Source organism: Mandrillus leucophaeus, unplaced genomic scaffold (genome assembly GCF_000951045.1).
Source record: "Mandrillus leucophaeus isolate KB7577 unplaced genomic scaffold, Mleu.le_1.0 Scaffold324, whole genome shotgun sequence".
In the NCBI taxonomy this organism is placed as follows: Eukaryota; Metazoa; Chordata; class Mammalia; order Primates; family Cercopithecidae; genus Mandrillus; species Mandrillus leucophaeus.
Genome location: NW_012103410.1, coordinates 1,670,115 through 1,683,651, shown reverse-complemented (window position 1 = coordinate 1,683,651; position 13,537 = coordinate 1,670,115). Strand labels below are relative to the sequence as shown.

At 39.2% G+C, this 13,537-nt stretch overlaps 1 protein-coding gene across 1 annotated transcript in view; it reads left to right on the top strand.

Annotated features, from left to right (window-relative positions):
• Positions 1-13,537, top strand: part of CERS6 (ceramide synthase 6) — a gene marked incomplete at its 5' end in the record, with an annotated part of 328,174 nt that overhangs the window by 92,224 nt on the left and 222,413 nt on the right. Inside the window, one exon of the mRNA XM_011988171.1 lies at positions 8,507-8,612. Within this exon, the coding sequence (XP_011843561.1) occupies positions 8,507-8,612 (106 nt within the window). The remainder of the gene's footprint in view (positions 1-8,506; positions 8,613-13,537) is intronic.

The following is a 13,537-nucleotide window of genomic DNA, read 5'->3' as shown; positions in this document are numbered from 1 at the left end:
TAGATGCTCACCGAGTCATTTTGTAGTGACTCATTAAGCTATTTACCCATTTCCCCTCTGCAGATAATTGTGCGTGAAAATCTTTACATCTGTGGCCTTTCTTCTTTGTCTGACAGATTGTCTTAGATAAATACCTAAAAGTGGGATTACTGAGCAGAGTGTATGACCATATCACAAATATTTTAACAATGCCTCTTTAATTTACTTTTCTTATTTTAAGGAGAGTGGAAAATATTGTTTTTATTAATAGATTATGTTATGATTGATTGGGTCAAAATTTTGTCTAAGGTGTTTAACTACCTTTAAGACATTGGGCACCCTCATTAACTTCTTTGAGCTTTAGTTTATATTTCAGTTAAATGAAATAAATATTTAATTCAATAAATAGCAGTCCCCTTTCTCTATCCTAGCCTTCATTCCACTAGATATTTGTTTTCTTGAAACAGTTTCATCTTAGGTAGGATTTAACAATATACAGTCATGCACGTATGCCTGCTCACTCAGGCACATGCACGTGTGTTTGTTTAAACATGCACCTTCATATTAGCTTTCAAAGTCTAGTCTATATTGTTCTCGTCAGTTTTAAATTGATAATACTTACTGGGATAGTAGCCACGGCACACCGTTCCTGACAAATATTGGTATCCGAGGAAGTGTTAGTAGTTAAGCAATGCATTGACTCAATTACCTCTCCTCACTTCTCCTTTATTGAATTTTTACTTATATATAGGTTTCTTTCTGGCACAGTTTGGGGTGGGAATATGTTATTTCTCCTAATTGGATTTAACTATTTCATCTGTTATTAGTTGGTTGTGATTAATTTCAAAGACCTTGCAAGCACTTTTGTATTTACCAATATATTTGTCATTTCTGATGCTCTGTTCATTTGTAAAGATCTAAGTTTCCATCTGGTTGTGTTGCCTTTCAACCTAAAGAAGAACTTCCTTTAGCATATTTGAAATGGGAGTCTGGAGGCCACAAATACCCTTAGTTTCCTTTTCACTTTCATTCTTTGAAGGATATTTTGCTGAACATGAAATTTTTGGCTGACAGTTTTTTTTTTCCCCCGCGTCCAGTATTGTCATGAGCTGCATTAACAACATTTCAGTTAATTATGGGGAGTGGAGAGTTGGAGGGAACTCCACATGTACAATAGTGGCTCTATAAGATTATGATTACTGTACCTTTTCTATGTTTATTTATTTATAAAGGAAATAGGTTTAATTGACTCACAGTTCTGCATTGCTGGGGAGGCCTCAGGAAACTTAACAATCATGGCTGAAGGCAAAGAAGAAGCAGGCACCTTCTTCACAGGACAACAGGACAGATGAAGTCCTTTTCTGTGTTTAAATATGTTTAGATACACAAATACCATTCTGTTTTAATTGCCCATTCACTACAGTAATGGTAATGTCCTGTACAGGTTTGTAGCCTTGGAGCAATAGGCAATACCATATATCTTAGGCGTGTAGTAGGCTATACCATCTAGGTTTGTGTAAGGACACTATGATACACAAAGACAAAAACACCTAATGATGTAATTCTCAGAATGTATCCCTGTCGTTAAGTGATGCATAACTGTACTTTAAAGATGTTTTTGCACATTGTTGAGCCTTTATAATTTCCGACGAGAAGAGCATTGTATTTCAAATTATTTTTCCCTGTATATAGTGAGCCATTTTTTCTGGTAAATTACAATAGTTTCTTTTTGTCTTTGATTTTCATCTGTTTGACTGTATTTTGTGTAGGTTTTCTTCTTTTCCAGTTTACCTCTCTGTAGAGTTCTTGAGCTCCTTGAATCTGTATGTCTTAACCTGTTTTGTGTTTCTCCAAAGGAATATCTGAAAGGGCTGGGCAGTTTATAAAGAAACTGTTTATTTAGTGCATGATTCTGATGACTGAAAAGTTCAAGATTAGGCATCTGTATCTAGTGAGGGCCTCAGGCTGCTTCCACTCATGATGAAAGGCGAAGGGGAGCCGGCATGTGCAGAGATCACATGGCAAGAGAGGAAGCAAGGGAGGCAGGGAGAGGTGCCAGGCTCTTTTTATTAAACCAGCTCTTGTGGAAACTAGTAGAGCTAGAGCTCACCCACCCCTGAGGGACAGCGTCAATCCATTTATGAGGGATCTGCCCCCATGACCCAAACACCTTCCAGTAGGCCCCACCTTTCACACTGGTGATCACATTTCAACATGAGGTTTGGTGGGGACAGAACACCCAAAGTATAACAGCACGTTTATATTTTTTACCAGATTTTGGAAGTTACAGACTATTATTTCTTTTAATATTGCTCCCCCTAATTTGTCTCCTTTTTCCCTGTGACTCTAATTACCTACATGTTAGACTCTGAAAAATTGTTCTACAGGTCTTTAAAATCTGTTTATTTCTCCATTTTTTCTTTCTTTTTCTTTCAGATTGCATGGTTCAGGTTCACTGAATTTTTCCTTTGCATGTCTTTTCCCCTTAGAGTGGAACATATTTTACTTGCTCTTCATCAACCTATTAGATTGTGTGTCCTGGGCATGGTGAAAGTTATTTTGTGGAGATTGTGGATTTTTTTACGTTGCTTTAAAAAATGTTGATGTTTTGTTAATAGGCAGTTTACTTAGACTCAAATTGTAGCCTTTCATGCTTGCAGTGGACAGTGGCTTTAATCTCAGATACATTATTTAAACCTTAGCTCCTATCTGCATTCAGTTTACCTTGTATATTCATGGTTCAGAAGTCAGCTAGAATCATGCTTAGTTTATATACAGAATTAGGGTTTGCTTCTTTGGCATTGTCTCTTCTGTAGTTCTCTAGTCATTCTCTGATTTCCCCAGGCTTTTTCCCCTGGTTCCTGCAGCTATAAAGGGGATGTGTTTTTCTATCAAAATTTTGCTTGCTGCTGTGACTGTGTCTGATCTCAGGGTAGAACTGCAGAGTAAATATATAAGTGAAGAGACAGAGAGGTCACTCTTTACTGGTTGCTTGCTCCAACTTCGACACTTCCCCAAAGTCAGTTTCCTTTTTTTCAGTCTCCAGAGCCCTTAGGTAGTGTTTGTTTGTTTGTTTTTGTTTGGGTGGGGAGAGTGTGGTGTTCATAAGTTGTGAAATCCATTAACTCATTCCTCCACAACAAAAAGAGAATGTCCCTTTCAGTTATTTTTAATTGAAATCCTTACTGAGATAGTTGTAGATTCAAATACAGTTCTAAGAAATAATACAATGAGAGCTCATGAACTCTTTACCCAGTTACCTACAATGGTAACATTTTTTAAATCTCTAGTATGGTATCAGAACCAGCCTTTTGACCTTGTTACCATCTTCCAATCTTAATCGAATTTCCCCAGTTTTATTAATACTTGTACTCATTTATGTATGTGTGAGATTTAATTCTATACAATTTTATCACGTGTAGGCTTGTATAGCCACCATCGCAGCATCCCAACTATTTTTGGAAAGTATAAGAAGTGCTACAGTTTGAAAGAAATAAAAGTCTCTGGCCATGCAACCCACTGGAGATGATTAAATATTTTAAAGTAATTAGAACAATGACATATACCCTGTAAATGTTTATTTTTTTAATAACCTCCTTTTGCAGATTGTAAACTTTGTTGAGTGCAAGGTTCATTTCATGGTTATCTTTTTTTGCGGGGGGGGGGTGTTTTTTTTTTCTTTTGAGATAGAGTCATGCTATTGGCAAGGCTGGAGTGCAGTGGCACAATATTGGCCCACTGCAGCCTCTGCCTCCCGGGTTCAAGCGATTCTCCTACCTCAGCCTCCAGAGTAGCTGGGATTACAGGCATGTACCACCACACCTGGCTAGTTTTGGTATTTTTAGTAAAGATGGGGTTTCACCATGTTGGCCAGGCTGATCTTGAACTCCTGGCCTCATGTGATCTGCCTGCCTCAGCCTCCCAAAGTGCTGGGATTACAGGCATGAGCCACTGCATCTGGCCCATTTTATGTTTTGACTATATCTCCACCACAACACTGCCCAGTGCTTTCTTCAGTACTTTGTGCAGAGATGTTTACCTCATGTTTAAAATACAAATACATGTTGCCAAATAGAATTGAAAAGTAGCAATGTCTTACATATTTTCTCTGCTTTTTAACTGAGCGTAGTATTTTTCAAAGTTTACATCCTTATTATATTTACTTTCAAATATAGTACATGAAAGTACTTTATAGATGTTTGATCTTTTGAAGGTGGTGTTGCCACCTTTGATTACAAAAAGTAATTAGGTGAGCATTTCCTTATAGAGGTAACCATCAAAGCTTGAAAGCACATATTTCCTTTCAACTGTTACATTTGTCAATGTGTTACCCCCATCCCCCATCAATCTGCTTCTCTCTCTGACTCTATCTCTTTCTCTCAAAATGTTATGAAAGACGGCTTTTGTGAACTTATTTATGTTAGAGCCAGCGTTAAAAAAAAAAAAATCCAGCTTTTTACATGGTGTAATGGACCATGATAGTCAGTGATAAAATTATAGTACTTGTGTAATGGATCTTATTTGGTATCTAAATAGGCTCTCTGAAAAAGAAAATATGATTCACACATTTTTTTGGAGAATAAACACAAAATTTCTGTATTTTCATATAATCAGTAATACCTATTTGATAATAATTATATGCTCTTCTTTTTTCTTCTTTCATTTGAGGTTCACTTTTTCTGCCTATCTTATGCAATTTTTAAAAAATCTTGGAAATTAAGTGTTTGGCTCTCAGTATGAGTTATGTTGAAAAGAGTGTTCCTAGTGAGTAGAGCCTGCACAAGCTCTTTCTAGGCAGCCTTCACATCCTAGGGACAATGAATATTAAAGAAGTGGCTTCTTGAGTTGGAGTGGTCAGTCTCCTACCTTTGGGGTCCCAGATGACCCTGAGTAGATGTGGATATTCAAGGAAATTAAAATGCACAGCCCCTTTGGAAAAGATAGTAAGGATACCTGCCATTGTATTTTACTTGATTGTTTTATTCATTCATTCATCCATCCATCAAATACTCATTGAGTGCCCACAGTGTGCCAGGCATATAAATAAAAAGATCCTATGACGTTGTTCAAAGAACGATGATTTATGCACATGCCTACCATGGGTCATTTAAACTTTAATGCACTTCAACATTTAAATTGAGTTAAATTCTATTAAGTTTGTCTGTTGTTCTCTCTCTCTCTCACTGTCTGTCTGTCTCTACATCCTCAGATTTGGGAGCTTAGCCTGTCCAGTGAATCAGAATGGGGAGCTGATTATAACAGTGACCCTTCTGGGAAAGAAATATACTGTCTTCTGCTTCCATTTCCCTGGAAGTAGAGGCCACTGACGTCTCTGGTCCTCTCTGCAAAGTGGGGATGATGATAATCCTGCTTCGTCTGGTTGAGGGAGGATTAAATGAGATTGTGAACAGGGCTCTGGAGATGTGGACTTCACTGAGGCCTGGTCCTGCTCTCTTGGGGGCCCCACACACAGGAGAGGGATGCACATGTTATATACAGGAGAGTTATACCAACACTTAACTCTCCTGTGGGAAGTGTGGCCACAGCACCCTGGAGGGCCATTGGGTTGAATAGGGGAGCTGGAAGGGTTTGGGCCCTTAGAGAAGGCCAGGTGTGGATGAGCTCAGACCCCGATCGCACTGCTGGTGTGGACTCACTGTGGACCTGCACCAGGCCTGGGGTTTGAGGATGAGAGTCACCACAATTTAATGTCCATATGGGACTCTTTGCTTGTCCTTTTAACTATGGCAAAATACCACACGGGGACACTTCTGTCAGTGCACGTGGTGCTGAGAACACTTGGACGGAGGGTAAACTGGGGCAAGTGGTTACTCGACCAGATGTCCCTGGTTTCTTTCAGTGCCTATCCTGACATCTGGTCTCTTTTTTCTGCTTCTGCTTGGTATAATACTTTTACAACTTGAATACACATGGCTTGGTTCAGTGTAGCTGAGGCTGGTGAACCGCTGGGCCCAGGAAAGGCATTGTTTGTAAATGCTATTATGTGAAACCTTACCCATGGCTCCTGTCAAACATTTTAGGCAAAGAAACTCTATGATATGATTTGTAATACATACATGTATTTGTAGAAACACATACGTGTACATATATAATTATAATAATTTTTTCACATGTGAGGAGATTGAGGCAGAGAGAGATTAATTTCTGTAGCTAAGTCTCCATAGCCAGATAGCAGCAGAAATAATTCCCACCCTATCCTTTGGATATTGCTTTAAAAATACGTTAACAGCATCATATTTATTTGATAATTTTGATTATTGAAATTTGATAAGTTGTTAAGTGGTACACTGTTGCCTTCTTTCTTGGAATTTAAAGAAAATAGAGTTTTAAAAGTGGGTTGAAACTTAGAGAAGGAGAGATGTATACATTATGTTGTATAACAAATACTAAAAATTTGTTTTGTTTTGTTTTGTTTTGTTTTTTTGGCGGATAACGGAGGTGAGGAAGTTGCTATTGAAGAGATGGTGTTGAGTAAATTTCTTGACTCCCCTACTGCCTGCCCATGCATTGTTACAGGGCACACAGAGAATGTCAACTTGTCAGCAGCACTCAACACCATGGTAGTAACAACAAAACATATTTACTGAAGATAACCAGTTGATTAAATGTCTTGACCCCCTCCTGTGTATGCACAGGCATTGTCACAGGGCTTACAAAGAGGAAATGATCAGCTTCTGCATTGAGACTCTGTGCTAGTTAGATGAAGAAAGAAGACTGTTCTGGAACAGCAGACTGCTACAAAGATGATAATGACAAAGTCTGAAGGGAATTGGAACACAGTTTGTCAGAGGTGTGGGAAGGGGAGGCTGAGGGAGGGCGGGGGAGGAGTCCAACTGGAAAGACTAGAAGGAAACCATTGGAATAGTTGTGTCCTTCACACCAAATGCATTTTGTGGTCTTACCTTATCATTTGCTTTTGCTGGACCACATGTCTTTTCACCCCCCTCTTTGTACCTTATGATGAGGGGCAAATAACCACAAAGCAGGAAACCTTGTCAAGGAAACAAGTTCTAGACTCTTTCTTGTGGTCATTGCCTACTAAATTCCTTCTTTCATCACTACAGCCATAGCCCCATGATTATCATTTATAAAAAGGGGCCAGAGTCGTTAGGAAAAGGTTATACTTATTGCCAAGAAGGTAGGGATGTAGGTAATACCGCTTAGAAAATTTTACATTAAACAGAATTGAGAATGTAGAAATTTGGGGAAAACTCCAGTATCTAGAGGATTTGTATATCGGGAAAGGGTGATTCTTCTTCCTTCCCAACTTTGTCCCAGAGAGCCCAGTGTACCAAGTATTACGGTGCATTTTCTGTGTCTGTCTTTCCTACTTTAGACTTGTACATGTACAGTGTTCTGTTTTCCTGTTTAAATAAATTTCTTCACTTTTGCTTGTAATAGGACCCAGTAGGATATTATGTGGTACTTTGTATATAAGTTTCATTGGCCCTAATTTAAAAACAAAAACCTTGTCTACTGTTCTTTAATCTCATCAACTGTCATTAAGGAAGCTTCATCTAAGATTTACTCCTGGTCTGTTTTGCATATTTATCAATTGTTGCCTTTGACCAACAGTGAATTAATTTGGGTAATACTTTCACATGATATAAAATTGTTCTGTATTCGTAGAAAATGTTCAATGTTACTACTGAAAATGAATATTTACTGAGTTTTATTTCTTGAGCATTTAGTGTAAAACAACTTTTAATTTTTTTAACACAGTTTTATTAGCGATGTCCCCACATCTTTGGGGCCCCATGCACTTCACCTGCTCCCCTTCAGCACCTCATTCACATAGCAAATGAGACCAGAAAGAAGGCTCAGTCCTTTCATTCCTCTTGACGTAGGCATTGGCTTAGGATAAAAACAGTTTTGTGGATATTCATACATAAACACTTACGACTTTTCATCTTGTCTGGGACATCATGCCTTTTGACATCCTTCATTACTCTTTATGAGAAAAAAGCAAATAACCACAAAGCAGAGAATTTTAAGAAGCCATAAGGGATTGGGGCTGAATTTAGCACACTTTGATTATGGAGACAAAAATTGCCAAGTTTATGACTAGGGGTGATCAAAGCGCTCTCTCTGCATGCATAATTAGATGCTTAGTAAACGTTTTCTCACAGTGAAAATATAGCATGACTATTGCTCTGTGTAAGAACAGTATAAGTTATCTCATTTTGAAACCATTGTTTTATTTCTATCTTATACACTTATATTTTCATCTGATAGTCTTTCTAGCTTTGTCTCATTAGAAGTTGAGGATTGGAGGGTTTAAATGTTTTAAAAGGATTTCTTTTTTAATGTTACTGCTGGGGGCTAATGGAGAGACAAATGGTTAAGTCGGCCTTACAGTTACTGACGGGAGTGTTGACAATGTACACCCATGAAATCCTACCAACACTTTATTGGGATAATTGAGTTCTGTGTAACTGGTGGCATTAAGAATCACATAGAAAGAATAAATTCTGACCGTCTACTTTTTTCTTTTTGTAATTTTTAGATTTGTAGCCAAACCGTGTGCCATAGCCCTCAACATTCAGGCCAATGGACCACAGATTGCTCCGCCCAATGCCATTCTGGAAAAGGTCTTCACTGCGATTACGAAGGTATGATTGTCCTTTCCTAGGGTATGGATTGTCCCCGGTCACCATTCTCAGCCTGCTGTCATTCAGTTCCTCCCCTTCTGGGTTTGGAGAATCAACTTTTGCCTAACCTCATGCTGGAGAACATGTTATCAGAAGGAATGTAAGCGTAGTAGAAGTGGAATGAAGATGGGCTTGTCTTAGACCTGGTAGTTTACGCTTAGGTTGATTTTTAATAGCTTGCCTCAGAAGAGTCTTGATTAAATAACAATTAGTCTAATTCTGTGACTCTTTTAATCACATGTGACCTGAAGCAAGATTTGACTTGAAGCAAGATGAGGGCTGGGAGGGACTTTGTGGAGGTGACTGGGTAGAGCTGAAGAGTGTGATTTATGTGTGTGTGAAAAAAAGGACCTCTTGGCTTGTAGCATTGTCCATAGATTCTAGGAGCTGTGATAAGTAGACAAATGTAAACAAAAACAAGAAGAAGGCATAATTGCAGGATAAAAGATTGTACCATGAATGTATGAAGGAGGGTCAGAAGAGTCTTAAGTGAAGAGATAGGTTCACTGTGGAGAATAAAAGGGAGGAGATACACAGGTGGGGGATGAAGCCCAAACTAGGAGTGGGAAGGAGGGAGCGGAAGAGAAGCGGGGAGAAGAGACCGTGTCTCCTGCCTCCACCCCCATCCCAAGTTCAGATCTCCTTCAGAACAAAGAGGGAGGAGAATGCCGAAGTCAGAAACCCTCAATTGAAGGCCATAGGAAAATAAAGTAAATTACAGAGTTTTTATATATCTTACCTTATTCTTGTCTGGACGAGAAAAAGGAAAAGATCAGGAGAAATACAGTGTTCTATGAGAAGTATTGTGTGTTCATATATTAAATGGCTCATTTTCTCTCTCTCATTTTTCTGGGAGAATTACCCAGGCTTCCAAGATGTGATTTGATAGAATTAAGCAAATTCTATTTCTTTTCTTGATATTTGTGTTTCTAGCCATTTGTACTAGCTATCTCGTCTTACAACTATTAATTCAGACATCCAAATACTTTCGCCTATTTTATGGTCTTCATTTCTTCCAAAATTCTCTAAGTTTTTCCCTCTGTCCTTTAAAAAAATTTTTTTTCCTCAAAAAATTAAGAAACTACCAGGTGTTTTTCATATCCCTGCTAGGAAGAAGAGAAGAATGAATGGAATTTTAGGAAAAGCTCTTTTGGTGGTTTTTATGGGGTAATTTCAGATTGCCAAGTTCCTGTCTGAAGGGACACATATCTTATGGTATTTAAAAGAAGAAAATATATATATAAAAAAAGCTTGCATTTTCATTTAGTGTATCAAATTACTTGAGTGAAACAACTTTTTCCCTTTTAAAAAAACAGGTGTGTAGGGACATCTCAGGTTCATTTGTGAGTGTGATTATAACATATTTGGAGTCTCTTTGTGAACTACTCTAAGTACATTAAACATATAGTATTCTAAATGAATAACAAAATGAGGGTTTTTTGTTTTTTAAATTTTCCCCAAATTTGATGCCTCTCCTTAAAAATCCTGCAGTGGATGTTTCACTTCCCTTGCCTTATGTTTTTTACAGTTACTGGAGAAATTTCCTCCATAAAGGTAATAAAAAGATTTTGCAGCCAGATTGGATGCTCTAAAGAATACTTGCTTGGCTAGGCACGGTGGCTCACGCTTAGAATCCCAGCACTTTGGGAGACCGAGGAGGGCGAATCATGAGGTCAAGAGATTGAGACCACCCTGGCCAACATGGCGAGACCCCATCTCTACTAAAAATACAAAAATTAGCTGGACATAGTGGCGTGCACCTGTAGTCCCAACTACTCGGGAGGCTGAGGCAGAAGAATGGCCTGAACCCAAGAGGCGGAGGTTGCAGTGAACCGAGATTGCGCCACTGCACTCCAGCCTGGTGATGGATCAAGACTCCGTCTCAAAACAAACATACAAAAAAAAAAAAAAAGAATACTTGCTTCTACTTAATTTGAATGAGCATATCTTTTAGTTTCCAAGGTGATTCCTTTGGAGGTTTTTACATGATTAAAACAGAAGCGTCATGTGTGAAATATAAATGCAGCAAAAGTTGGAACCGTTTTCCCTTGTATTCTTTGTAGTTCTCCGATCTTATTTGTGATATGAAATATAACCAGTCAGTTGGCTGGAATAGGAGGGGCAGGACTTGGGACAGCTGGAACCAAGTGTGCATTTGTATATGTGTGTGAATGATCATCCAGTATCCTGGCCTCACTACAGTTCAGCTGCCTTTTTGTAGAAGGGCATGATTATAATCCTTCAAGTGTGAGAGATGAACCCTTAAAATTTCTGTATATGACTGGCTACATAGTTTGTGGGGCCCAGTACAGAATGAAAATGTGGGACCCCTTGTTCAGAAAGCATGAAAAAAAGTGCCATTAAGAGTACAAAAATATAAAACTTTTTCCTTCCTCCCTTAGTCTCTCTCTACTTGTCAAGGTGTTTTTTTGTTTGTTGTTTTTGGTTTTGAGACAAGGTCTCACTCTGTTTCCAAGGCTGGAGTCTAGTGGCATAATCGTAGCACACTGCAGCCTCAAACTCTGGGCTCAAATGATCCTCTTGCTTCAGCTTCTCAAGTAGCTGGAACTACAGGTGTGGGCCACCACACCTGGCTAATTAAAAAAAATTTTTTGTACAGATAGTGTCTCACTATGTTGCCCAGGCTGGTCTTGAACTCCTGGCTTCAAGCAATCCTCTTGCCTCAGCCTCCCAAAGTATTGGGATTATAGCTGTGAGCCACCATACCTGGTCAAAGTGTTTTTTATTTGCTGTGTAATATCGTGTTCCCTAATGGCATGGGGAGACTCTTGGGGAAAGGATAGACCCTCACAGGTACCTGGGGGATACACCCTGTGACTTAGTGTGCACATGACCCACCAGCTGCCAGGTTTCCCTTTTTTCCAGCCACTGGCTGACACACTGTACCTTGGTTCAGGGGAGCAGAGAAATAGAGTCAGGCCTCTCTCCAGGCCCACTGCCCCAACCCATGGGTGATGAGTGACCTTCAAGTGCATTGCAACCTCTATGCCCAGATCCAGGGGTACACAGGAGGCTTAGCCATAGCGAGTCACCAACCACATGCACTGGGGGGGTAGCTGCCTCCATCCTCTCTGAAACTCGACCCCCGACTCTCTGTGCTTGCACTCGTCCTTCTACTGGGGGCTGAAGGCAGCAGCAGTCACTAGGAGGTGAGGAGACAGGGAGGCTGGTGGGTGCTACAAGCCAGGGGATGAGGAACTGGGCGACCACACACACATCTGGCGGAAGTGGTGGGACTGTGTATGAGCCAAGAATCCAAGCTTCTGGCACCTGCTCCTTTGCCCCATTGGGCTTCATTGATAAAGCACAAATTCCATGATAGAACTGTTAAGAATTTCAAGATGGTGACTACAGGGTTTCCAACCCCAAATGTGGACCTTTCTGAATGTGTTTTTTCCTGTGTGACAGCACAGGTCACATGCCCTGACTATCTGTTTCTCCTTTGTGAAATTATTAATAGCTGAAAAATTTGAACCCTTATATATTCTCTAGCAGTCTTTCCTTTTGAAGTAACACCTGTCTGCCTGTTGCCTATCTCTCTCTCCTCCCCCATCCCCTATCTAAAATTTTGTAAACATTTTATAGAAACTACTCCTATTGTAAAATAATTAGAAGCCTTGGTGTTTGAGCCAGTCATACCTGGATATTTGTGTTGGAACCTCAGCTTTGCTGTGTCTGTCACTGTGGCCTTAGGTGAGTTTCTTAACCTCCCTAGGCTGCAGATAAGCTCATTTGTAAAAATCTTTGAATAAGCATCTCACAGGCATTCATGAGGGTTAAATAATCTTGTAAATCATTCAGTAAATGATATGGCATCTTTTGTCCCATTGGTTCCCATATTTTGATTTGCATTTAGGATCACCTGAGGGTTAAAATGCCGAGTGTTGCATCATGTTTCTAGAGATTCTCATCAATAGTATTGGAATGGGACCAGAACATCTACAATTGTGGATTGTCAGACCCATTCAAATGAACAGAATGATTATTTGTTTAGTGAATATTTTTGAGCTACTGTTTCTTAACTGGTTTTGTTGTTTCTTAACTGGTTATATTCAGAATTTTCTGGATAAATATGCTTTTAACTTTTGGGGATTCTCCTACCATATTATTTGAACATACCTGTGATGCTAACTACCTCACTTTTCTAATCAAATCAGTGCTTAAGCCATGGGGGTGAGAATATATGTCAGGTATAAAGCCAGGTTTTATGATCCAGGGAAATAATAAAATTTGCTTTTGGTATGTTAGACTAAATTTTAAAGTGAAAGGCAGATTTCCTATAATTTGTTTTTCCTAATTCTCCTCAATAACCTATTTCCTTTCATTTTTATTTTATACTTTCCTTCTTCCCCTCCTAGTACTGGTTAAGATTAATGTTTTTAAGATTAACCTAGGTGTTTGTAATATATAAATGTTTATGTGAGTCACCATTATTCATTTCTTTGCCTGTAAATCTTTAAAAAAAACTTATGGAGAATAATAAGGAAAGAACAATAAGAAACCCCCACCCCACATACAGTGTATACACACACACACACATACACACAAACACACAGAAAGAAAGAAAAAAATGAAAGAAAATCTCACAGATGTTTTATTTGGCAAATTAGGAGAGGCATATCTCTAGATTTCAAAACATATATAAAGGCTAACTAGATTGGGCAGAAACCAAGTATGAGGAAGTGAAAAGCGTGAAGTGTGTCTGGAGGGCCCTGTGGGGGTGGATTACAGGAAAACCAGCACAAAGGCAGTTCTCAAGAGTTGAGCAGACAAAAGCACCACCCACTATTTGCAACAGTAGGTGCAGGAACAGGTGAGCCAGGCTGGCAGGAGTGGAGGAGGGACACATAAAGCCACCTGAAGGG